General features: G+C 44.0%; 1 protein-coding gene across 10 annotated transcripts in view; it reads right to left on the bottom strand.

Annotated features, from left to right (window-relative positions):
• Window positions 1-21,870: 21,870 nt before the first annotated feature.
• HUWE1 (HECT, UBA and WWE domain containing E3 ubiquitin protein ligase 1) overlaps window positions 21,871-23,940 on the bottom strand; it is a 233,851-nt gene continuing 231,781 nt past the window's right edge. For all 10 annotated transcript variants that reach the window (XM_073600232.1, XM_073600238.1, XM_073600237.1 and 7 more), the window contains one exon: window positions 21,871-22,533. In XM_073600232.1, coding sequence (XP_073456333.1) covers window positions 22,431-22,533 — 103 coding nt within the window. In that variant the 3' untranslated portion in view covers window positions 21,871-22,430. The remainder of the gene's footprint in view (window positions 22,534-23,940) is intronic.

The raw sequence follows: 23,940 nt of genomic DNA, 5'->3' as shown, positions 1-23,940 counted from the left end.
AAGCCATTCTTTTTTTGTGTCTTCATTTGGGTTAGTTACAAATAGAAGTTCGGCCCTCACCATATCATCAGCTAAAGTTTTTTCCCATTGCCTAAATTGTTTCCTAATTTATGAGATTTGTGCAATAAGGATACCTCGAAGATACACTTTCATTGCATCGCAATATATTAAGGGTGAGGTCGAGGTTCTATTTAAATTCTGATAAATAATTCCATCATAAATTCTTCCCATGAAGGGAATAATGACAACCAATAGGGGTTCACTTTGGACAGTCTTACTGACTATTTAGACAGTGCCCATCTGAATAAACAACTCTAAAAGCCTTCACAATAATTTCTGTCTAAAGAGAGTATTTCATCTTGAGAACAATCAGTCGAGTATTTGTGTCAACTTTTATTAGGCCCCTTTCACACTGGGGCGGTTTGCAGGCGTTATTGCGCTAAAAATAGCGCCTGCAAACCGCCCCTAAACAGCCTCCGCTGTTTGTTCAGTGTGAAAGCACGAGGGCTTTCACACTGAAGCGGTGCGCAGGCAGGAGAAGAAAAAATCTCCTGTCAGCCGCATCTTTGGAGCGGTGAAGGAGCGGTGTATTCACCGCTCCTAAACCGCTCCTGCCCATTGAAATCAATGGGACAGCGCGGCTATACCGCGGTAATACCGCGGCTATACCGCGGTAATACCGCGGCTATAGCCGCGCTATACGAGGGGTTATAACCCTTTTTCGACCGCCAGCGGGGGGTTAAAACCGCACCGCTAGCGGCCGAATACCGCGGAAAAACAGCGCTAAAAATATCGCTGTTTTACCGCCGACGCCCCCTACCGCCCCAGTGTGAAAGGGGCCTTAGAGATATCAGGCTTCCTCCATCCTTTTATTTAACAAACCAGAGAATGTAAATATCTTTGGTTTCAGCTCTGCAAACAGTTTGTTTGGAATGTTCAAGGACTGATAGGTCTCTAAAAGTTTGGAAATACCTGAAATGACTGTGCTCTTTTTAGCTTTTACATCATGGGGCTTGTTCCATATAAAAATAAAAGAAGAGGGTTTTATTTCTTCTCAAAAAGGCTAATATGATACAAAAATATTAACAAACAAAACAGGTAAAACAAAAACAGGTAAATATTATTGGCTTGAAAAATAGAACTAAAAAACAGGAAAATAATGTATAAAAATCCCCTCTGGGTGATGAATGTACATTTCAAGGATAACAGCCTTTGTAGCAGATTCCAACCTTTTCTGTTCCGAAGAAATATCTGTTTCACCATCACCTTTGCAGAGGGTCTGGTTTATTTTTTTTTCCTGTCGCATCATGGCAGCATACACTTTGGGTTGTGACTCCGCCCCTCACAACCTGATAGGACCACATAGCTATAAGTTGTAAAGATGGCCCCCGCCCCAGTATTCTCTTATTTTTCCTCACCTGAGAAGGACTGAAGATGTCAGAAGCACCCCCTTACCGAACTCGCCCCAGCCAGGTTCTAGCCTCTCCTGGGTGGAAGTCCTTGCCTGTACAGCCTCTAAATGAGCTAGATGGAAGGAACCCCACTCTGGTGGTCTCAGGGGTATGTGCGGCTCCAGTATAAGCCTTAAACAGGCTTAGTTGTGTGCAGCGGTCTCCATCTGTCTTTCCATCTCTTGGTGCAGCTTGCTGGGCTCTGTGGCTCTCCTCTGTCTCTCCCCTGTGTCCTCGGATGTCTCAGCGCTTCCGCACATGCTCAGTAAACGTTTTTAGGGCGTCCTGGCACATTTGCCAGGTTCCAAGATGGCGTCGAGAGCGGCTCGGTGCTACTGCACATGTGCAGCCGGTTCATGACCCCGGCGGCCATGACGGTTTTTTTAAAAAGCTCAGAGATGTCATTTCTGATGCCTCCAGCTTCCTGAGCATATCTGACGCTGCTATCAACTCTGCTATCAGCTCTGCCTCACCTCTGACGCTCCCTCCTTGGGGTAAGTGTTTCTCTCTCCCCCTGGTTCCTCTGTTTGTTTGCTTGCATGCTTACACCTGCCTGTATCCCTCCAGGATATCACAGTTATCCTTTCTATGGAGACCGCTGCCCCAGCAGATCACCATCAGCCCAATAGGTAAGGGGGGGGGGGGATGTTCATGGTAAGTAGTGAAGATTGAAAAAAGAGAGCAGGATCGTACTAATGCTGCCTAATCGGTCAGCCCTACCAGGTCATCAAGATCGTCTAAGTCAAGGCAAATAGAGACCTCATGCAGGAGAAGCCGCTCCAGCCATAGGCGAAGCCGCTCACGTGGCAGAAGTCGCTCAGCCCACAGGGGAAGCCGTAGGAGGAGCCGTTCCTACTCCAGGCATAGACATTCCCATTATAGAAGATCCCCTGCACGTAGACGCCAGTCTCCTGCACATCCTCCCCGTCCAGCGGGGAATGCTTGCTGGGTATGCGGGGCCACAGCTCTACCAGACAGGCTGGCCTGCCGCAGGTGTATGGACGAAGCCACCAGGGAGAAGGAGCTAGTCACTGTGGAACCTACCGGGGTCCCTGCTACGCATATCTCAACCCCAGATGTGGAGGCTATAGCCCTGAGCGCCTCACCATCCCATCCTAGTACATCTAGGGAACAAGAGTTTTCCATCAGACGAGGAAGAACTGGAAGCGGCAGCAGGCTTTGATTTCTCGCTCATAGGACCCTTTGCAAAATCGGTCAAGGAAGCGATTAACTGGGAGGAACCTGAGGAGGTACAGCAGAAGCAAAGGAAGTATTTCCCGAATCTCAAGAAGGTACCTGAAGCCTTCCCATTTATAGAGGAACTGGATGAGCTTATTAAGGAAGAATGGCAGAATCCAGAGAAGAAGGTTAGTCTTTCTAACAGACTTACTAAGCTATATCCTCTGAAAGAGCCCAGAGTAGCTCCCCTGGTCTCCCCTCCAGTGGTGGACGCCTCTTTGATGCGCCTAGCCAGGCATGTGACGCATCCCATTGAAGACGCAGTGACGTTTAGGGATGTCCTGGACAGGAAGGTGGACACGGACCTTAAAAGGGCTTACGTTTTTGCAGGAGGCGCCTGCAGACCAGCAGTGGCTTTGGCCGCAGTCAGGAAAGCTATTTCCGGGTGGTCTTTGAACACCGCGAAGCTCGTTGCTGAAGGAGCAGATCAGGACCAGATTGTTAAAGCCCTACACTAACTCAGTCTCGCAGGAGACTTTGTGGCGGAAGCCTCTGTGGACACCATTAGGTCCACTTCAAGGTCTATGCTAGCAACGGTAATGGCCAGGAGGGCGTTATGGCTTAAGCCCTGGTCGGCCGACCCGGCCTCAAAGTCCAACTGGTGCAGGATTCCATATGATGGAGTTAACCTCTTTGGTGCAAAGCTGGATACAGCAATATCCAAAGTGACAGGCGGGAAGTCTGGTCTTATTCCCTCAGACAGAAGGCCAAAACAACAAAGAGCGCCTCCCTTCAAGCGCAATCTCCCGGAGAGATACAGGGATGCAAAGTCCTATAGGCCTGGGAAGGAGTACAGGAGAACTTGGAAGAACCCTCAGACGTCCTTCCTCAAATTTCAGAAAACCAAAACGCCTGCTTCCAATGAACAGAAACCTTTTTGAAGGTACGTCCGCCCAACCAGCTGTAGTGGGTGCCAGGCTCACAAGATTCGGGTTGGTTTGGGCGGAATTGATAAAGGACCCATGGACAGTATCCACCATCCGGGTCGGACACAGGTGGTCGTTCAAGAACCGCCCCCCAAGGGGTCACTTCTGCGCAACCAGGCTTCCTCCTTCCAGGGAGAAAAGGTTGTCTTTGGTCCAGTACATCCAGGATCTGTTAAGGAAACAGGCAATAGTGGAAGTCGCACCATCCCAAAGAGGTCAGGGTTTCTATTCCCCACTCTTTCTAGTACGAAAAAAGTCAGGGGACTTCCGTCCTGTTATGGACCTAAAGAAACTCAACCGGTCAATCCGGGTAGAAACATTCAGGATGGAAAGCCTCCAGTCGATCCTTCAAGCAATAAATCGGGGGGCCTGGATGCTCTCGATCGATCTGCAAGACGCATACTTACATATCCCGATCCACTCAGAGTTCCAGAGATTCCTCCGCTTCACGAAGGTCCTATTGCCCGTGATAGCCCACTTGAGAGAGAGGGGATTGAGAGTCCACCATTACCTGGACGACATCCTGCTTCTCTCGAACAACAAGGAGTCTCTCATCCAGCATCGGGGAATCCTGGTCTCCACTTTACAGTCTCTAGGGTGGCTGATAAACTGGAAGAAGAGCAGTATTCATCCCACTCAGAGGATGGTCTTTCTAGGGGCCGAGCTGGACACGAGAGAGAACACGGTGGAACTTCCAGAGGAGAAGATTTTCCCCCTGATTCAGAAAGTGAAGAAGGCCATCTCGGCCAGGAGATTACCAGCCAGAACATGCCTCAGAATCCTGGGTTCCTTGGCATCCACCATTCCGATGGTTCAGTGGGCGCAATGGAACTCGAGGCCTTTCCAGATTTCCTTCTTGCGCCAGTGGAACGGTGTTTCGATGTCGCAGTCGATTCACATCCCTCAAGAGGTGAAGCAGTCATTGCTGTGGTGGATACGGCCTCGCAACCTAGGAAGGTGCAAGCACATAATCACCCCTTACCAGGAGACGGTGACCTCAGATGCCAGTCTGCAGGGGTGGGGAGCCCACCATCAGCACTTTGCGGCCCAAGGCCGCTGGCCATTCAGGGCACAGGACACAGTGTCGAATGTGTTAGAAATGAGAGCAGCATTCCAAGCGCTCCTGTCCTTCGGCTCGTTTTTGAGAGGGAAACATGTTCTTCTAAGAATGGACAACAAGGTCGCGGTTGCCTATATCAACAGGCAGGGGGGCACCAGAAGCAGGTCCATGATGCAGGAGGTCCGTCCTGTTCTAGAGTGGGCACAACTGAACCTGTTAAGCTTAAGGGCAGTCTATGTTCCGGGAGTCCAGAATGTGCTGGCCGACTCGCTGAGCAGGAATTTCACCTCCAATCACGAGTGGTCTCTGAACCCACAGGCCTACGCCCTCATATCCAGGACTTGGGGTCCTCCAGAGATAGACCTGGCGGCAACCCCAGAGAATGCGAAATGTCGGAGATTTCTATCGAGAATACCATTCCCTTCGGCGGAGGGGACGGATTGTCTCCTGCACCCCTGGAATTTCCATCTAGGATACATCTTTCCTCCAACTCCACTCATAACGAGGTTTCTCCTGAGACTCAAGGAGTCATCGGCACTGGTGGTGGCAGTAATTCCCTTCTGGCCGAGGAGGCCATGGTTTACCACTCTGATACAGCTGAATACGGCAGATCCCCTGCCCCTTCCGTTGTCACCAGACCTACTCTCCCAGGGTCATCTTCTTCACCCGAACCCGGAGAAGCTACATTTGATGGCCTGGAGGCTGAAAGGGCTAGGTACCTAGAGCAAGGATGCTCCCAGAGAGTGGTGGATACCCTACTCCAGGCCAGGAGACCTACCACGAATATTACTTACAGGCGAGTCTGGGAGAAGTTTACCGCCTTCGCTCAACAGCAAGGTTGGGACTCATCCTCACCATCAGTGTCACAGGTCCTGGAGTTCCTTCAACTAGGCCTAGAGAAGGGTCTTAGATCAAGTACTCTAAAGGTCCAAGTCTCGGCCTTGTCCGCCCTGACAGGAGTCAGATGGGCACAAGATCCCCTTGTGATTCAGTTCCAACGGGCCTGTCTAAAGCTGAGACCTCCTAGGAAACCTTCCTTCCCAGTCTGGGACCTCTCAGTTGTACTGGAAGCTCTATCTAAGGAACCCTTCTTTCCGAATGAGAACATATCCTTATGGGATCTGACGCTAAAAGTCTCATTCCTGATAGCCATAACATCGGCTAAGCGGGTGTCAGAGATGCAGGCCTTAATGGTTAGTGATCCATATCTGGTAGTATTGCTAGACAGATTAGTCTTAAAACCTTCAGACCGGTTCATACCCAAGGTATCCTCATCCTTTCACTTCAACCAAGAGATTAACCTTCCGGCACTCACCACGGAACAGGGCGATCCTCACCCACTGGACGTCAAGGGTAATGTCCTGGAGTACCTCTCAGCTACCAGATCCATCAGGAAAACGGAAAGTCTCCTAATTATTCCGCATGGATTCAGGAGAGGTCAAGCGGCATCCTCACGCACCATTGCGTCATGGCTGGTGAAGACCATAAAAAAGGCCTATTCATTGAGCAGTCAGCAAGTACCTGAGGGCTTAAGGGCACATTCCACCAGGGCAGTGGCAACCTCCTGGGCGGCATATTGTAGAGTCTCGGCGGAGACAATTTGCAGAGCGGCTACCTGGTCTTCCAGGAACACCTTTATGACCCATTACAAAGTGGATTCCGCCTGTTTATCCACAGTGGATTTCGGAAGAGCCGTTATCCAGGCCAATTCTTCTGTTCTCTGATTAATAAACTTAGTTTGAATCCCCACCCAGTCTTTGCGAGTTACTCCCCAAAGTGTATGCTGCCATGATGCGACAGGAAAACGGAAAATTGTATACTCACCTTTCCGTAATTTTCCTTTCCTGTTGTATCTTCATGGCAGCATACAATTTCCCACCCGTCTAAGGTGATATATATACGGAGAATACTGGGGCGGGGGCCATCTTTACAACTTATAGCTATGTGGTCCTATCAGGTTGTGAGGGGCGGAGTCACAACCCAAAGTGTATGCTGCCATGAAGATACGACAGGAAAGGAAAATTACGGAAAGGTGAGTATACAATTTTCCGTTTACCTGGTGCACTCAGTGTTTCAGCGAGGGCCGTTCTTATCCGTACAGGTATACACGGGTTGACACGTACCTGGTAGTTTAGCCTGACACAATGAGGAAGGCCTCTCTTACACCTCTGACTCTGAGTCCCTGATAGAGCAGACAGGTGGTGCTGGAGTGACACAAGTGCCTATTTGTCTTGCTAGCAGCAGGGCTGGACGGACTATGTGGATCAAGCAGGGAAAGACTGTCAGTGGACCACAGCGGAGCTGGAGTGTCAGATGGACACCAGTGAGAAGGAGGCAACAGCAGACTGGTGGCAGAAAGTCGGTGAGCTGACACCAGTGTAATGTGGGCAAAGGCTCGCAGCAGGCAGTCCAGCAGCGATTGGGACAGGGGCCCTTTTCCCCACAATCCTGGGCGGTGGTTGTGGGGGTCTGCGGGCAGGGGGCTTATTGGAATCTGAAAGCCCCCTTTAACCACTTCAGCCCCGGAATATTTGGCTGCTCAATGACCAGGTCATTTTTTGCAATACGGCACTGCGTTGCTTTAACTGACAATTGCCCAGTGGTGCGACATTGTACCTAAACAAAATTGACGTCCTTTTTTTCCCCACAAATGGAGCTTTCTTTTGGTGGTATTTGATCATCTCTGCGGTTTTTATTTTTTGCGCTATAAATAAAAAAAGAGTGACAATTTTGAAAAAAAACACAGTTTTGTTTTTTTTTGCTATAATAAATATCCCCAATTTTTATTTTTTTTTAAATAAATTCTTTCCTCAGTTTAGGCCGATATGTATTCTTCTACATATTTTTGGTAATAAAAATCACAATAAGCGTATATTGATTGGTTTGTGCAAAAGTTATAGCGTCTACATAATAGGGGATAGATTCATGGCATTTTTATTATTTTTATTTTGATTTTTTTACTAGTAATGGCAGTGATCTGCAATTTTTATCGGGACTGCGACATTATAGCAAACACATCGGACACTTTTGACACATTTTTGGGACCATTGACAATTATACAGCGATCAGTGCTATAAAAATGCACTGATTACTGTGTAAATGTCACTGGCAGGGAAAGGGTTAACACTAGGGGGCAATCAAAGGGTTAACTGTGTTCCCTAGTGTGTGTTCTAACTGTAGGGGGATGGGAGTTAATGGAGGAAATAACAGATCTTGGTTCCTAGCTAGTAGTTCTCCTCTCCTGCTATCCCGCTTAAAGGAGCCGACGTATAACTACGACGGCTCTCGGGATCATGCTTACCTGCCGCAGTATAATGATGGTGGCTGGTCGGTAAGTGGTTAAAAAGGGGGCCCCCAGATCCTGGCCCCCACTATGTAACTGAGTCTGGGGTATATAGTACCCCTACTCATTCACCAAAAAAAGTGTCAAAAAGAAATAAAACCACACACAGTTTTTGACAATTCCTTTATTAAAAATAAAAAATGGCCCGATCCTTTGTCAATAACGACGCCCGTCGCACCGCTGTACCCTAACAAAGAAAAAAGCTACTGCCATCTGCCAGTTCTTAGATAGGTAAGGGAAGGAGCCACCTGGTGATGTTACCTGGTGGCACCACCCCCATGTGACATCATTGACCGGCTTCCTTGCCTGCTCCTTAACAACCAGTTATTCACTGTGCCCAGATTCGGCAAAGCCTTGCACCTGACCAACCACGCACTGTGCGGCTGCAAGCTTTCTTGAAAAAAAAAAAAAAACTCCATAATACAAAAATTTGAAAAAACATGTGGGGGGCCCAAAATCCATACCAGACCCATATCTGAGCATGCATGCTTCAAGAAAGGTGTCCCAGCCCGGACAGCTATGGGGTTATCAGTTTTAGAAACATTTATGTGATTGGCCTGGAGCAGGAGGGAAGGAAGGGGTGTGTCTGCCCTTGGCTGCGTCCGGGGTTATTGATTGTGTAACATGCTGATATCAAAAGGTCTATCTCAGCTTTTTTTTTTTGGGACGTAAGGATATGGATTATTTGGTGCCTTGCTTTACTTAATCCTGAATTTTCTGTATTACTTAATCACGAGACATGAACTCTGTGTATTAAGAAGTCCCGACCCCTAAACCTTGTGCGTTTACCTAGTCCCGACCCCCTAAACCCTGTGCGCTACCTAGTCCCGACCCCTAAACCCTGTGCGTTACCTAGTCCCGACCCCTAAACCTTGTGCGCTACCTAGTCCTGACCCCCTAAACCCTGTGCGTTACCTAGTCCTGACCCACTAAACCTTGTGTGTTACCTAGTCCCGACCCCTAAACTTTGTACACTACCTAGTCCCGACCCATGAACTCTGTGCGCTACTTAATCCCAACCCCTGATCTCTGTGCGCTACTTAATCCCAACCCCTGATCTCTGTGCGCTACTTAATCCCAACCCCTGATCTCTGTGCGCTACTTAATCCCAACCCCTGAACTCTGTGCATTACCTAGTCCTGACCCCTAAACTCCGTGCATTACTTAGTCCTGAACCCTAAACTTTGTGCATTACTGAAACCTGACTCCTAAACCTTGTGCGTTACTGAATCCTGACCCCTGAAATCTGTATGTTACTCACTCCCAACCCCTAAACTGTATGCATTACCTAACCCTGAGCTTTGTGCATTACTTAATTCTGACCACTGAATTTCATGTGTTACTTATAGTGTTGGGCAAACAGTTCAAGCAGAGCAAAAGTTCAGCTCAAACATTGGCTGTTCACGGAACACCTGAATTGGCAGGACGTTTGACCGTTTGTTCCGTCCGCCGAACATCCCACAATGCACTGCGCACGGCACAGCGCATTCTAAGCCATTGATTGGCTGAAGCAATGAAAGCGCTGTGAGCCATGATTGGAGAAAGTCACGACGACTTTGCCCAATCAAGGCACACTGCTCATAGACCCACAAAACACGATAAAAGGTTCCTTCCCAGAGGAGCCATTTGCATTGTGTTGTTGGAGTGGAAAAAAATAGAGCAGAGCTCTTTTCAGGGCTACTAGAGAGTTTCTATGCTATAATGATTCTATTGTGAGTGTAGAGTTTCAGTGTAGTGTGAATATAATGATACCGCAGTGTCAGTGTAGTATGTCAGTGCAGTTGTAGTGTAATGTGTCCATATATTGTAGTATGTCAGCGCAGTTTTACTGCAGTACCGTGTCGTGTGTCAGGGCAGTTTTACTACAGTATATTGTTGTTTGTCAATGCTGTTCTACTATGGTGTCAGTATAGTGTAATGTAGTGTGTCTGTGTAATGTAGGGTTTACCACTGCATTACATAACATTTAGTGCAGTATACCCCCCCCCCCTTTTTTTTTTTTGGTTGCTGCGTGTTATTTATTTTTTTTGTCCAGTGCCTGCCCCCTTTTGCGGTGCTGTTCCAGTTTTTTTTTCCTACATTTCTGTCAGCGGCAGTCCTTAAAGTGGAGTTCCACTCCTAAAATTATTTTAGCATTTTTCAGCTGCATTAAAAATGATTACTAAAATTTGGAAAAAAAAAAATTTTTTGTACACCTCTTATTGCCTGTTGCTAGGGGGTCCCTCGTAATCTGCCTCCTTACGTCACTTCCCTCGGTACTGGAAGGAAGATCACCTCTCCCCCCTCCCTCTAGGCAATCATCTGGGACATGTCACAGGTCCCAGATGATTGCGCGGCCAGTCACGGCGTGTGGCGCGGCTCGGGCATGCGTAGTGGGTGCCCGGCTGTGAAGCCACAGCCGGGCGCCCACAGTTACAATGCCGGGGGAGACTAGCGGGGCTTCGATCCCCGCATCGCTGGACCCTGGGACAGGTAAGTGTCCGATTATTAAAAGTCAGCAGCTGTAGTATTTGTATCTGCTGACTTTTAATTTTTTTTTTTTTTTTTTTTTAAGCGGAACTCTGCTTTAAGTTAAAGTGCACCAAACACCACCTTCCATTGATTACAGTGCATCCAACTACACATTTCCCCATTTCTATTACATTTCGGTAATTAGGCACCCCAACATGTCTAGGGGGCCAACAAGGAGAGGCAGACATTGCCATGTCACTGTGGGGGGGGGGCAGCAGCATATGTGTTCACAGGCAAAAGTGGACGTAGTCCGTCCTCAGATAGAAATTTTTCTGTTTAGTGATGTTGCCCATGCTATCCAGCCACAGCATGCGGAGGTGGTGGTGGAGTGGCTTACTAAACCATCCTCATCCTCCATCACTCAAGCAGAGACTGGTGTACAGTTCACTGCAGTTGCCAGTGTGGCTTATTCTGCCTCCTTGTCCACAGCTACTCCTGCCATAGCCCCAGCATTATACATGGAGGAGTCAGCTGCATTATTTGAAAACAGCATCAGCCACTTGCTCCTTGATTATGCACAGGCATTACTTGATTTTTTTTTTGTTGGTTCTGAGGCTGAGGAAGGTAGAAACATGAGCCTACAGCGAGAGAAAACTGATAAACAAATTGGCAGTCATGTTCCCCCAGCCACAGCGTATTGCCAAGTTGGCTCCAGTGATGAGGATGAAGAGGATGATGATGAGGTCACTGACGCAACTTTGGGGCGAGATAGAGCAGAGAAGGAAAGTACAACCCCAATGAGGCAGGATGTCCTCCAGAGGCAGCCATCATGGAAGAGTACAGATCAGCCACACTATTCCATAAGATTTTGGAGCTGTTATCTCCTGACCCACTTCACACAGCTAAACTGTGTGGGCCTTTTTTTTTTTAGTACAAGTGCAGCCGATTGTAATTTTCAAACATTGCCTCTAGTTAATCATTGCACTCTCCCATTTTTTTTTTTCACTGTCAAGTAATTTAGCGCGGTATATCCCTCCTTTTTACGTCCTAAAAGGCGATTTGATAAAAAGGACAAAAATTTCATACGGGTGGAGTGTTGCATGAGACCCCATACAACTTTTGTTGTCGGACTTCCTTTAGATTTACCAAAACCATGTAGTGCACAGGCCTGCCTGATTGCATACAAATTGAAACTCTTAAGGTTTGACCTCATAATTTGAAAATTGTATAGTGTGTATCCAGCTTAATTGTCATTTCAAAATATGAGAGCAACAAAAGCTAAAAAATTGGTCTGGTTTGGAAAAGGGTTTAGGTGCCCAGCGGGCTAGTGGTTAAATAATTTTGACCAGCTTGCTCTGGTGGCTCTACAGGCACACCCAGCTTTGCACTTTGGCAGGCTGAATAATCCCCTTTCAACTGGGTCTCATACAGGGTGGGTAGTCTGCATTGCACAGACACAAACGGTTCCTGACATGCAAAGTCCATGCCAGTCCAAACTGAGTTTAATCGCTTGCCCACCAGCTGCCGCAGTTGTACTGTGGCAAGCTGGCTCAGCTGTGCGAATCGCCATAGGTGTATGTCGGGCTCGCTCATGGCCCTGTGTGTGCGCACGCTGATTAGCCAGTGGGAGAGCCAATCAGTGACTCTATCTCCACCGGTGGCGCAGGGAACACATTTAACCCCTTGTTCACCCCTGATGTTAACCCCTTCCCTGCCAGCGTCATTAGTACAATGTCAGTGCATATTTTTAGCACTGATCACTGCAATAATGTCACTGGTTCCCATCAGTTAGGTGTCCGATCGGTCTGTCACAATGTTGCAGTCTCGCTAAAAATCGCAGATCACCGCTATTACTAGTAAAAAAAAAAAAAAAAATAGACAAATAAAAATGCCATAAATCTATCCCCTGTTTTGTAGACGGTCAGGCTCAGTTTTCCGTGGTCTCTTTCAGTTTGCTACAAAGTGGATAATTCTGTTGGCAGACACAAATAATTCATGCTTATATTGTTGTGTAGTAATCTCTCAAACGTTAACTTTACAGCTAGGCAAAAGTTTGGTGCCTAATTCAAATAATAGATGGCCGATTAAACCTGTGAGTGGCGCGCATACGGATTTATATTGATAATGGAGGTAAAGACTCTTGAAGCATGTTGGTCAAGGTGAGATGGATGGGATGCTAACTACCCTGTACAAGCATCCGACCCTATACATATACTCTGAGTAGTCTCTACATGCGATTGTATGAGTAGGACAACGCTACTGTAGGGTTGGAAGTCTACCTGTCTGTACAATGTAACAACATGGGAATTACCAGTTGGTGTACTATACACCGTTATCTTTGTTTTTTATTTTCATATCCTTTGTTTGGTTGTACATAGTGCTAGGCGATTTTCTAAAAAAAAAAAAACAAAACTGCGATTTAAAAAAAAAAAAAAAAAAAAAAAAAAAAAAACTCGATTCACGATTCAAATTTATTATTTTTTTGACACTGCGCCGTTCCTGAGGAGCTGCGGGCAGGTGTTTTTAGGCAAGGCCGCGGCTTCGGTCTAGTCAGCGGTGTCCGGCCTCACAGACTAGGCCGAAGCCGCGGCCTCACCTAAAAACTCCTGCCCGCAGCTATTCAGGACCGGCGCAGGGGAGAAAAAAAAAAAATCTATAAAAAAAATAGATTTGCTTAAATTTTGAATCGATTTGACCTCTCAACTCGATTCAAGATTTAAATTGATTTTTTTCCCCAGCTCTAGGTGTACATGAAAAAAAAAATTCAATAAAAATTAGGGTCAAAAACAAAAACTGGTAAGTTGCAATTTTGAAATTTTAGGTATTGGGTTTAACCACTTACAGACCGGAAGATTTGGCTGCTTAATGACCAAGCCATTTTTTGCGATATGGCGCTGCGTCGCGTTAACTGACAAACTCTGCCTAACTCTGTGTCCCATGATGTATGAAAAATAAAAATAAATATCAACTTCAAACTATCAAAAGTACCTGAATAATAGTAAGAAATTAACACTGAGCTTTCAAAGATTAATGGAAAGTGGGTAAAATAAATGGTAACTTACCCTTGTTCAGCCCCAATTCCTTCATCTTCACTCCTTTATCATACCAATATCTGAACCTTTCAAACCTCAGATCATTCTGCATTCCTGTACACATCTGATTGCTCCAATTCCTTCACACAGAACAGCTCCATTTAACCCCTTTTCCTTCACACCTAAGATCACCCCAATTTCTGCAGCTACACTCATCAGATTAGCTCTGAAGCTTCACACCCCAGGTCAGACCCAGTCGCTGCACCTTCACACCTCAACTCAGCCCCAATGTATCTAGTTTCAAACTACAGATAAGCCCCAAATCCTGCATCTTCAGGCCACAGATCAGTCTCAATTCCAGAACCTTCAGATCAGCCTCAATTCCTCCACCTTCAGACCCCAGATGAGCCCCATATGATATGATTTTATCAAACCTTAAATAATCCTCAATGCATACCTACACACACTTTAAACCTCAGATTAGTTCAGTGCTTGAATGCATGTGCCTCAGACCACAGATCAGCTTTAATCACATACAATTATGCATTTCAGGCACACTACTCTTAACTTAAAGCTGAACGGCAGGAAAAACATTTAGTTAAGTTTACATATTGGTAACTTAACTACATGTCCAGTGGGAACATTATGGCTTCTTTATTTTGGAGCCTGTAAAAAAAACATCTCTCAAAGAAAATGACCCATGGGACTATTGAAAAGCTGCACGCAACATCAACTTTTTTTTGCCTTCCTCTGGATCAACTGTGGTTATAGGATTGGGTATATGGGATTGTATATTTTTTTATTTATTTTTTTATGGTTGAACAAGATGGACTTGTAACTAAATCAACAATTCTATAAAATTCTGATTTTTAGTCACATACAAGTTAAAACCATGAAGAAAATGCCATGAAGCCTTGAGTGTCAGGATACCAACTGGTTAACGTGGCATTATGTAATTATTTACTATGTCCTGTTATGCTTCATGGAATTTTCTTCATGGTTTTAACTTTTGTACTTGAATAAAAATCTGATTATTTTTATAGAATTGTTGATTTGTTAGCATTTGGTGTAGATTTTCAAAAGTGCCATGGGCAATTTCTTTGGTTGAGAGATCCCATTTTTTGGGGACTGCACAGCACCCTCATTCATTTACCAGGGCCTTATTATTCAATGTATTCTGTTTGCGCAGGGGTTAATACAAAGTGTCCTGTGAGTGAAGCATGAGAGGGGTGTTGATGCAACACAATCTCTATTCTTTCATTTATAGAGCACTTTTTTTTTTTTTTTTTTTTCAATAGAATACAAAGTACAAGGCCTTTTGTGAATTGGCAAGGAGCAAAGGGATAAAATAAAAAACAGTACAGCGCTGGACTAATTACAAAGTGAATGGATGTGTAGTTAAGTGAAGATGAAAATTAATAATAGGGCATATATAAAAAAACACTAAAAAATACATGTGAAATAATAATATTAAAAGGTCATGAAAAATCAACACTTATTACACTTAAATGTTCCAAAAAAAAAAAAATGTTCAAATGAAAAAAGAAATCAAACAAAAGTCCACAAATGTGATAATATAAAGGTGAAGCAGATCCAAATCTGATGTTCCAACGTATTAGTGCTGCCTGTCGCTAAGTGAAAAACAAGATGGAGGCTTACCAGAAAGCCTGTGACCGCCCTTACTCAGAGGGGTCAGTGCAGGCTTAGTAGATTACCAAAAGAATCGCAACAGGATACCAGTTGATGGCCCTCAGGTCTCCTTTCTGGCAATCGGGAATGCCCAAGAGAGTGTGATGACAAGATGACTCATAGCATCAAACAGTCCAGCGGAGATAGACCATGCCAGAGAAAGAAGGAAACTTCCTACAGGCCTACAGCCTAAGGCTACACATGTCTTTCCTGCTCCCGGGGGCTGAACAATGCAGAAGGAACTTGGCATTTTTACACTATGGAAGTTTCCTTCTTTTTCTGGCATGGTCTATCTCCGCTGGACTGTTTGATGCTATGAGTCATCTTGTCATCACACTCTCTTGGGCGTTCCCGATTGCCACAAAGGAGACATCCAGAAAGGAGACCTGAGGGCCATCAACTGGTATCCTGTTGCGATTCTTTTGGTAATCTACTAAGCCTGTACTGACCCCCCTGAGTAAGGGCGGTCACAGGCTTTCTGGTAAGCCTCCATCTTGTTTTTCACTTGGTGACGGGCAGCACTAATAAGTTGGAACATCAGATTTGGATCTGCTTCACCTTTATATTAACACATTTGTGGACTTTTGTTTGAATTCTTTTTTCATTTGAACATTTTTTTGGCACTTTTTGGAACATTTAATGGTAATAAGTTTTTCATGACCTTTTAGTATTATTTCACATGTATTTTTTAGTGTTTTTTTATATATACCCTATTATTAATTTTCATATTCACTAACTACACATCCATTCACTTTGTAATTAGTCCAGCGCTGTACTGTTTTTTTCTTTATCTATGTGCCCTTGTATTGGGGTTATAGTACGTAGCTGCAGGACCTCCTTCACGGTTTTTCGATTCAGAGAAACTTTATTTCAGCACCTAGCGCAATTCTTTTTTTCTTTTATATTAAGATGCTACTGTCACAACTGCTGCTCTCATCTCCGCAACACCTGAAAATACAGCGCTCTGTGTAGGATATAGCTTGCATCTAGGTATGAATTGCCAACTTATTAGCCAAACACACTGCTTGTACCTAATAGTGTCCAGTTATTGCCCTTGTGCCTTTAAAATAATTTTTCAGATTGCAAAAAAATAAGCGATAATGTTCCCACTGTAAATGTCAGGAGTTAGTGATTTTTTTTTTTTTCTAAAAGCTGTAGTTGCCAATAGAAGTTCTAAATAGTACTTAAATCTATATAGTTCTAAAGTAGTAATTAAACACTATTGTAAAGTAGTAGTTCCCAACAAAAGTTACAAAGTAGTAGTTACCAAACCCTGTTCTACAGTAGTAGTACATTCTTTTTGGAACTACTACTTTATAGCAGGGGTTGCAACTATTTTAGAACTTTTTAAAAAGGTAACTACAACTTTTGAACAAATTAGATTTTCTAAAGCAGCACCAAACCCTTTTAAAAAAGTACTAGTTTCCAAACCCTGTTCTAAGGCTACATTCATATCGGTGTTATATGAATGGCAGTGGCAGAAATATGCAGATTCCTGCTGCTGTTTTAGACACAGCCAGCATTTACCTGTGGCGATTGTTGCTGGATGCAGAGCCAGGCACAGCAGCTGCACTCACAGAGCCAGGCACAAAATAGTAAGTATAACTAGCTTTGTAAGACTGCTTGGTAGTACTTACAAAGTCTGTAATAAAGTACAGTCTTTGTAAGTCTATTTAACTGGATTACAAATCCAGTTAAATAGAAAGCCTCAACTTTTCTTGTCTGAGCCAGGTGCACAGCTGCTGAGGGAGCAGAGCATGTGCACACCGATCCGAAAAACCTGGCCACAAGCTGGCTCAGGCTAAGAGACTGCTTAATTAGCATCACAATAGCAATTCCCATTTCAAAGGGAGAGCTGCCTGGGCAACCTGACTGCTTCTGTGAACATTGAGAGGAGCAGAGCCGGCAGGAAGCGAAGTGGGTGGGAGGAAAGGTGGGCGTGAACCAGCCACACTGCCTTTGCCTGTCAGCAGCAGCGGCTTCTGTGCACATTGAAATGGGCAGAACTGATGCTGGCGGAAGGAGGTGGGCGTGAACCACCTGCACTTGCCTTCCCTGTCAGAAGCTGCAGCTGCTGGCCTGCTTTGTGGGAGATGGGTCTCTCAGGATTTCTCTTGCATGCAAACTCTGGCAACCTCCGAGTTAAGTTACACTGGCAATCCATAACATACAGTGGATATAAAAAGTCTACACACCCTTGTTAAAATGTCAGGTTTCTGTAACGTATAAAAGAGACCAAGATAAATAATTTTACAGTTTTTTCCATCTTTAATGTGTCTTATAAACTGTACAACTCAATTGAACAACAAACTGAAATCTTTTTAGGTGGAGGGAAGTAAAAATAAAAATATGGTTGCATAAGTGTGCAAGCCCTTAAACTAATACTTTGTTGAAGCACCTTTTAATTTTATTACAGCACTCAGTCTTTTTGGGTATGAGTCTATCAGCGTGGCACATCTTGACTTGACAATATGTGCCCACTCTTGTGAAGGCATCTCCTGTGCACAGCCCTCTTCAGATCACCCCACAGATTTTCAAATCGGATTCAGGTCTGGCCTCTGGCTGGGCCATTTCAAAACTTTAACCACTTCCCGCCGAATGACGTCATACGACATAGTCGACTGAGTGGGGATACCTGAATGATGCCTGCAGCTATAGGCCTCATTCAGATATCTTCTTTTAAAGCCAGCGATTCCCTGCACCGTAAGATCAATCATAGTGGCTGTTCAGTTGCTTGATCGTTCTTACAGGCAGCGGGAGGGGACGTCGCTCCCGGCTCGCCTGTACCATCGACGAGAGGGAGAAGGAATCGGTCCATGCCGGAAGTTGACCATAGAGAATCTGGTGGGCCAGATGGCCCCCGGACGTCTCTATGATCTTTCGGAGGCCGGGAGCAATGTTATGACGTCATGCCCGGCCTCTGCATTTGAAAAATAGCCACCGCCTCGGCTGGGAAGCCAGGATCGTTTTTTTTTTTTTCTTCAGGCTTCCCAGCCAAGAGGCGAGATGTGGTGACTTATCGCCCCCAGATCACGCTGTAAAGAGGACCTGTCACGCACTACTCCTAGTAAATATACCATGTAATAGGATTTAAAAAAAACAAAAAAAAACACAAAAAGTAATTACCGTGCAAATAACGTGCAAGATAAAAAGTTGCAACGACCACCATTATAAGGTCTCTACTAAAAAACATAATATTTGGGGGTTGAGTAATTTTCTAGCAAAAAAAAAAAAGATTTTTATATGTAGGAGCAAAGAGTCAGAATTGGACTGGGTAGCATGTAGTTACTTTTGGTGAAGCCAATCTATTGTTTATTTGGATGTATGCTTTGGGTCATTGTCATGCTGAAAGATGAAGTCCGTCTTCATGTTCAGCTTTCTAGCAGAAGCCTGAAGGTTTTGAGTCAATATTGAATGGTATTTGAACTGCTCATAATTCCCTCTACCTTGACTAAGGCCCCTGTTCCAGCTTCACAGTGGGTATGCTGTTCTTTTGGTGATGTGCAGTGTTTTTGCGCCAAACATATCTTTTGGAATTATGGCCAAAAAGTTCAACCTTGGTTTCATCAGACTATAACACATTTTCCCACAAGCTTTTGGGAGACTTCAGATGTGTTTTTGCAAAATTTAGCCGGGCTTGGATGTTTTTCTTCGTAAGAAAAAAGGCTTCCGTCTTGCCATTTTACCCTACAGCCCAGACATATGAAGAATACGGGAGACTGTGGTCACATGTACCACACAGCCAGTACTTGCCAGATATTACTGCAGCTCTTTTAAATGTTGGTGCAGGCCTCTTTGCAGCCTCGCTGACCAGTTTGCTTCTCATCTTTTCATGGATGAGAAGGGACGTCTAGTTCTTGGTAATGTCAGTGTTGTGCCATATTTTCTCCACTGTGTTCCATGGTATATCTAATGCCTTGGAAATTCTTTTGTACCCTTCTCTGACCGATATCTTTCAACAATGAGAACCCTCTGCTGATTTGGAAGCTCTCTGCAGACCATGGCTTTTGCTGTAGGATGCGACTAAGAAAATGTCAGGTAAGACCTACTAGAAGAGCTGAACTTTATTTGGGGTTAATCAGAGGCACTTTAAATGATGGCCCGGTGTGTACTGACTATTTAATATGAGTTTGAAAGCAATTGCTTAATTCTGAACACCGTTACATGCCCAGTTATAAGAGGGTGTGCAAACTTATGCAACATATGCAAACTTAAGCACATTATTTTAGGTTTTTTATTTTCACTCCCCCAAAAGATTTCAGTTTGTTTTTCAATTAAGAAAAAGTCGATAACTAATGTGCAAACCTATACTACACTAAAGAATTATGGAGGAGTAGCTGCCAACATGCAAAGTGTTCACACACAAATTAGAAAAGAGTAAAGTTATGCGGAGCTAACTCAGCTCAATAATAAAATGTTAATACTAACTATATAAATGTGCAATCAATCCTATAATAAATATCACTAATGGTGGCCGTGCTAAACAATGAATACAATAATTCAATATGCATGACAATACATTGCATTCATACATTTCACAGTGCAAATAATGCAAAAATGCTTGTAAGGTGCTTCAAAGTGAAAGTGCAGAACATATATTCCAATGGTAGGAACCTTCCCAGTGACAGTTCAGATAAAACGTGATAAAAATAAACATAAAAGTAAAAATCCAATGAAAAAAAACAAAACAAAACAAAAACAAAAACTCCTAGTGTCGGTTCATATGAAGAAGAAAGTGCAAAAAAGTCGACAATTTCCACTTCGTCCAATATATTTCACCATCCGATGTGCGCCACTCATTTGCCCCAGCCTATCACCTCACAGGAAGACCCCTACAGGTCTAGTCAAGCTCCTAAAATGGGTAGGCGCTGGATCCTCAGCGATCGATCCGCTCCCACAACGATCCCAGACCACGGAGGGTTTCAAGCTTATCCAATGTGGTAATACCATGTAATAAAGAAGTGAGGCTCCATAGTGTAGTATTCAAATACACTTTAATATAAACGAGTAGTAACTTACAGTTCAGCAAGATCAATACAGCATAAAACAGGAACTTCCGTTCTCGGCCGCGACAGGAAGTGACGACACCCGACTCCTTCTGACGCGTTGCGTCACTGAACATGTGACTTCATCAAAGGGTAATGGAGTCGGATGTCAGATGCCGGTTTATATATTGAGTTCCGCTGCCATTGCAACAGCGCAAAATTGGTAAACTACCCATTTTGATTAAACAAAAGCAGAGTAATAATAACAACAAATCATCCTATATAATTCATATAACATTATTACATGGTAATATCACATTGGATGAGCCTGAAACCCTCCGTGGTCTAGGATCGTTGTGGATACTTGTGGGAGCGGATTGATCGCTCAGGATCCAGTGTCTACCCATTTTAGGAGCTGGACTAGACCTGTAGGGGTCTTCCTGGCTGCGGCAAATGAGTGGCGCACATCGGATGGTGAAATATATTGCATAAGGTGGAAATTCTGTCAACTTTATGCACTTTCTTCTTCCTATGAACTGGCACTAGGAGTTTTGTTTTGTCATTGGATTTTTACTTTTCATTTTTATCACGTTTTATATGAACTGTCACTGGGAAGGTTCCTACAATTGTATGTTCTTCACATATATCACTTTGAAGTATTTACATTTTATTATTGAGCTGAGTTAGCGCCACATAGCCTTCCTGTTTTTCAAGTTGTACAGTTTATAGGTCACATTAAAAAAGGTGGAAAAAGTTCTGAAATTATTTATCATCTTCGTCCATTTTTTTGTATCACATAAACCTGACATTGTAACATGGGTGTGAAGACTTTAATCCATTGTAATATGCTTGGAACTATTTTGCAGCTTTGTTCCAAAGCGCTATAATACTAGCAAAAAACAAAAAAACAACCAAAGGTGCACAATATCAAAGATTTAATCCATCACACACAAAGACACCAAGGCTTGTTGGCTTTCAAACTAAACCTTTATTTAACCACTTTCTTTATTCCTCCTGAACGGTCTAGTTGACACAAGTGCATTATTCCGTGCACAGCATGTGAGGAGTGAGCTAGGAAAACCAGGCCGAAATTTAACACTTTTCCAGCAGAATGACAAGATGTCCGACCAAAACAGCCCCTGCCCGACCTCCCTCCTGCGCTTCTACTTATCATGGTAGCCACACCTCTCCCAGTGTTTCAAAACTTGCAGCAAAAAACTCTTCCGATAAGTCTTTTCTTCATTGTCTCAATTTTGCATTTTTAAAAGGAATTAAAAAAAAAATCCTAGCAATCCAAACCTCAAAAAAATGAACAGGGATGGGGAAAAAGAAAAAAAAATAAATATGGGGTGGGGGATTAAACCTTGGCTAGATTGTGTTTACATTCTGCTCTCCCATTGCTCATCTGAATCTGCAATTTAACCGCCCCTCTGCATCTCGTGTCCCATCACGTCACACGCTCACAAAGAATAGATCTAATAGAAGATGGGAAATGTCTTTGCAAGGTCTAAAGGCCACACTAGTCAACGGCTGTCAGCCCTTCTCAACCCAGTGGTCTTTCAGCCTTCATAGGCTCGGTCGTTAGATCCTACCACTTACACCTTTCATTCAACTCGCCTTCTCAAACCTTCCCCCCAAATTCATCCAACCACCACCAGAAACGGGGCATGAAGAAATAAAAAAAACTGTATTGATCAGGTAAATCCATTCAGTGGTTTATTTACAGGTAAACACCTCCGAATTTTTATTTGAAGCTGAAAAAATAGCGTAGGGAATAGTGGCTATTTCATAATGAGTGCTCTAGGTTTCTCCTCTTCCAAAGGTTCTTTTGTGTTATTTTTATTTTTTTTTCACATATTTGCAGAATTTACGTTACCATTTTCACCAGCTTCTCTACCCTGCGTTCAGAGGTTTTTTTTTTTCTTTTTTTTTTTTTTCTTTTTGAAGAGTTGAGCGTGTCAACTCATCCTTAGGCAAAACTGAAGAAAAGCAAAACAGAAAAATATATATATTTATATACTTATATATAATTTTCCCCCTGCTCCTCTCCGTTCTCTACATTCCCCAGAGCAGTGATTTCAAGTCTCAGTACAGCCAGTTCGCCATTGGAAGGGAACCGGAGACAGGCGGCAGCTTTAGAAGGCAAGTCCCTCTTCTTGGTGCCAGCAGGGTGAGCAAGATAGATGCATGGCTTGGTTTTGCTTTTTTCCTCTTTAAAGTCCAACAGTAGAAAACATTATACAGCGGGGTGTTCCTAGGCCAGGCCAAACCCCTCAGAGCACTCCTGGATGGCCAAAAGCAGCATGTGACGTAGCTTCTCATAACTCTCATAGGCTGGCAAATCCAACTGGTTAAAACTGAACAAACAAGATGTGTTAATATACATTAGTAATGGGTTTATCAACTTGTCAAATGTAATTGTATGTCTAAAGAATACCTGTATTCTGAAAAGTGAATTATGGAAGGTAGACACTGGTCTGGCTTACTCAATATCAAAATATGTTTGCATTTTCAAGTGAGGGGTAATCAAAACTTGTGACCTCAAAGTTTTGTTATGCAGTTTACTAAAGTTTTTGCATACCAACAAAGATTTTCACATATGGAACCTTAATATATCTTAAAAAAATTGGATTATTGGTTTACCTGTAAAATAATTTTCTTGGAGTAGTACACATGGCATTTGCATAAAAGCACAGGTTATGCTGACACCTTCAGGTTACTGAACACAAACAGAAAGAAAAAAGAAAAAAAAACAAACAAAAAAACCACAGGTATTACCCTCCCAGCTAGGCAAGGCTTCAGTTTTTAAGCCAGCCATGAGCCACAAGAGAGGGGTGGGGGGATCCCAGTGTGCTGTGATGTACTCCAGAAAATATCTTTACAGATAAAAATCACATATTATTCTACATCCCAGGCCATAGGGTACCTTTATATCCATTATGATAGAGATGTCTCAAAGCACTGAATATGAGGGGAAGGCAAAAAAGTAAAAAAAAAAAAAAAAAAAAAAAAAAGCCCCAATCCACGAAAACCTTCTGACATAGCAGCCTGCACCAACATTGCTGGTAGATGGAGCCATCACTGCAATGGTGGAACTGCACTTTAGGCCGTAATGCTGACAGATCAACCAAGGAATGGTAGCGTGACCCTTTCTTGGGCATTTCGGAAGCATAAAGAAGGAGACTGACAAATTGCAGCAGTCAACTTCAACACACACCTGAAAGCACAAACCACACACATCCAAGGTGAGAAGAGTCTTTTTTCCCCCCAGCATCTGAGGCTTGGGACATAAAGAAGGTAACAATGTCCTGGTGTAGATGAACCAAAGAAATCATCTTAGGAAGAAAGGATGGCTGAGGTGCCAGAACCGCCTTATGATTAATCACCAGAATGGTTCCTTATAGGAAAGAGCAGGCTATTCTGAGACTCTGAACCAAATGAATGGACACAAAAATATAACCTTCCAAATCAGAAGGACTAAGGGACTATCCCGGTTCAAAAGGTGATTTCTGTAACACAGAAAGAACCCCGCTTAGGTCCCATGGAGTCAGAGTCTTGAGGAACAAGACACGTGACCCCTTATACAAAGGCACCGGAGAATGTGAGGTTATTAGTCCTAGGATCACCAAGGCCAAAATCTGATCTTTTGAATGGGAACAGATTGGAGAAGAGCCAGAACGCGATCCAATCAAACCAGGCAAAAATAGGATTTTTTAGATCAGCTTACCTTTAAAATCCTTTTCTTTGAAGTATATCACGGGACA

The sequence above is a fragment of the Aquarana catesbeiana genome, linkage group LG09 (assembly GCF_042186555.1).
Source record: "Aquarana catesbeiana isolate 2022-GZ linkage group LG09, ASM4218655v1, whole genome shotgun sequence".
Lineage (NCBI taxonomy): Eukaryota > Metazoa > Chordata > Amphibia > Anura > Ranidae > Aquarana > Aquarana catesbeiana.
The sequence above is the reverse complement of the archived record's forward strand: the minus strand, read 5'-3'. Positions and strand labels throughout refer to the sequence as shown.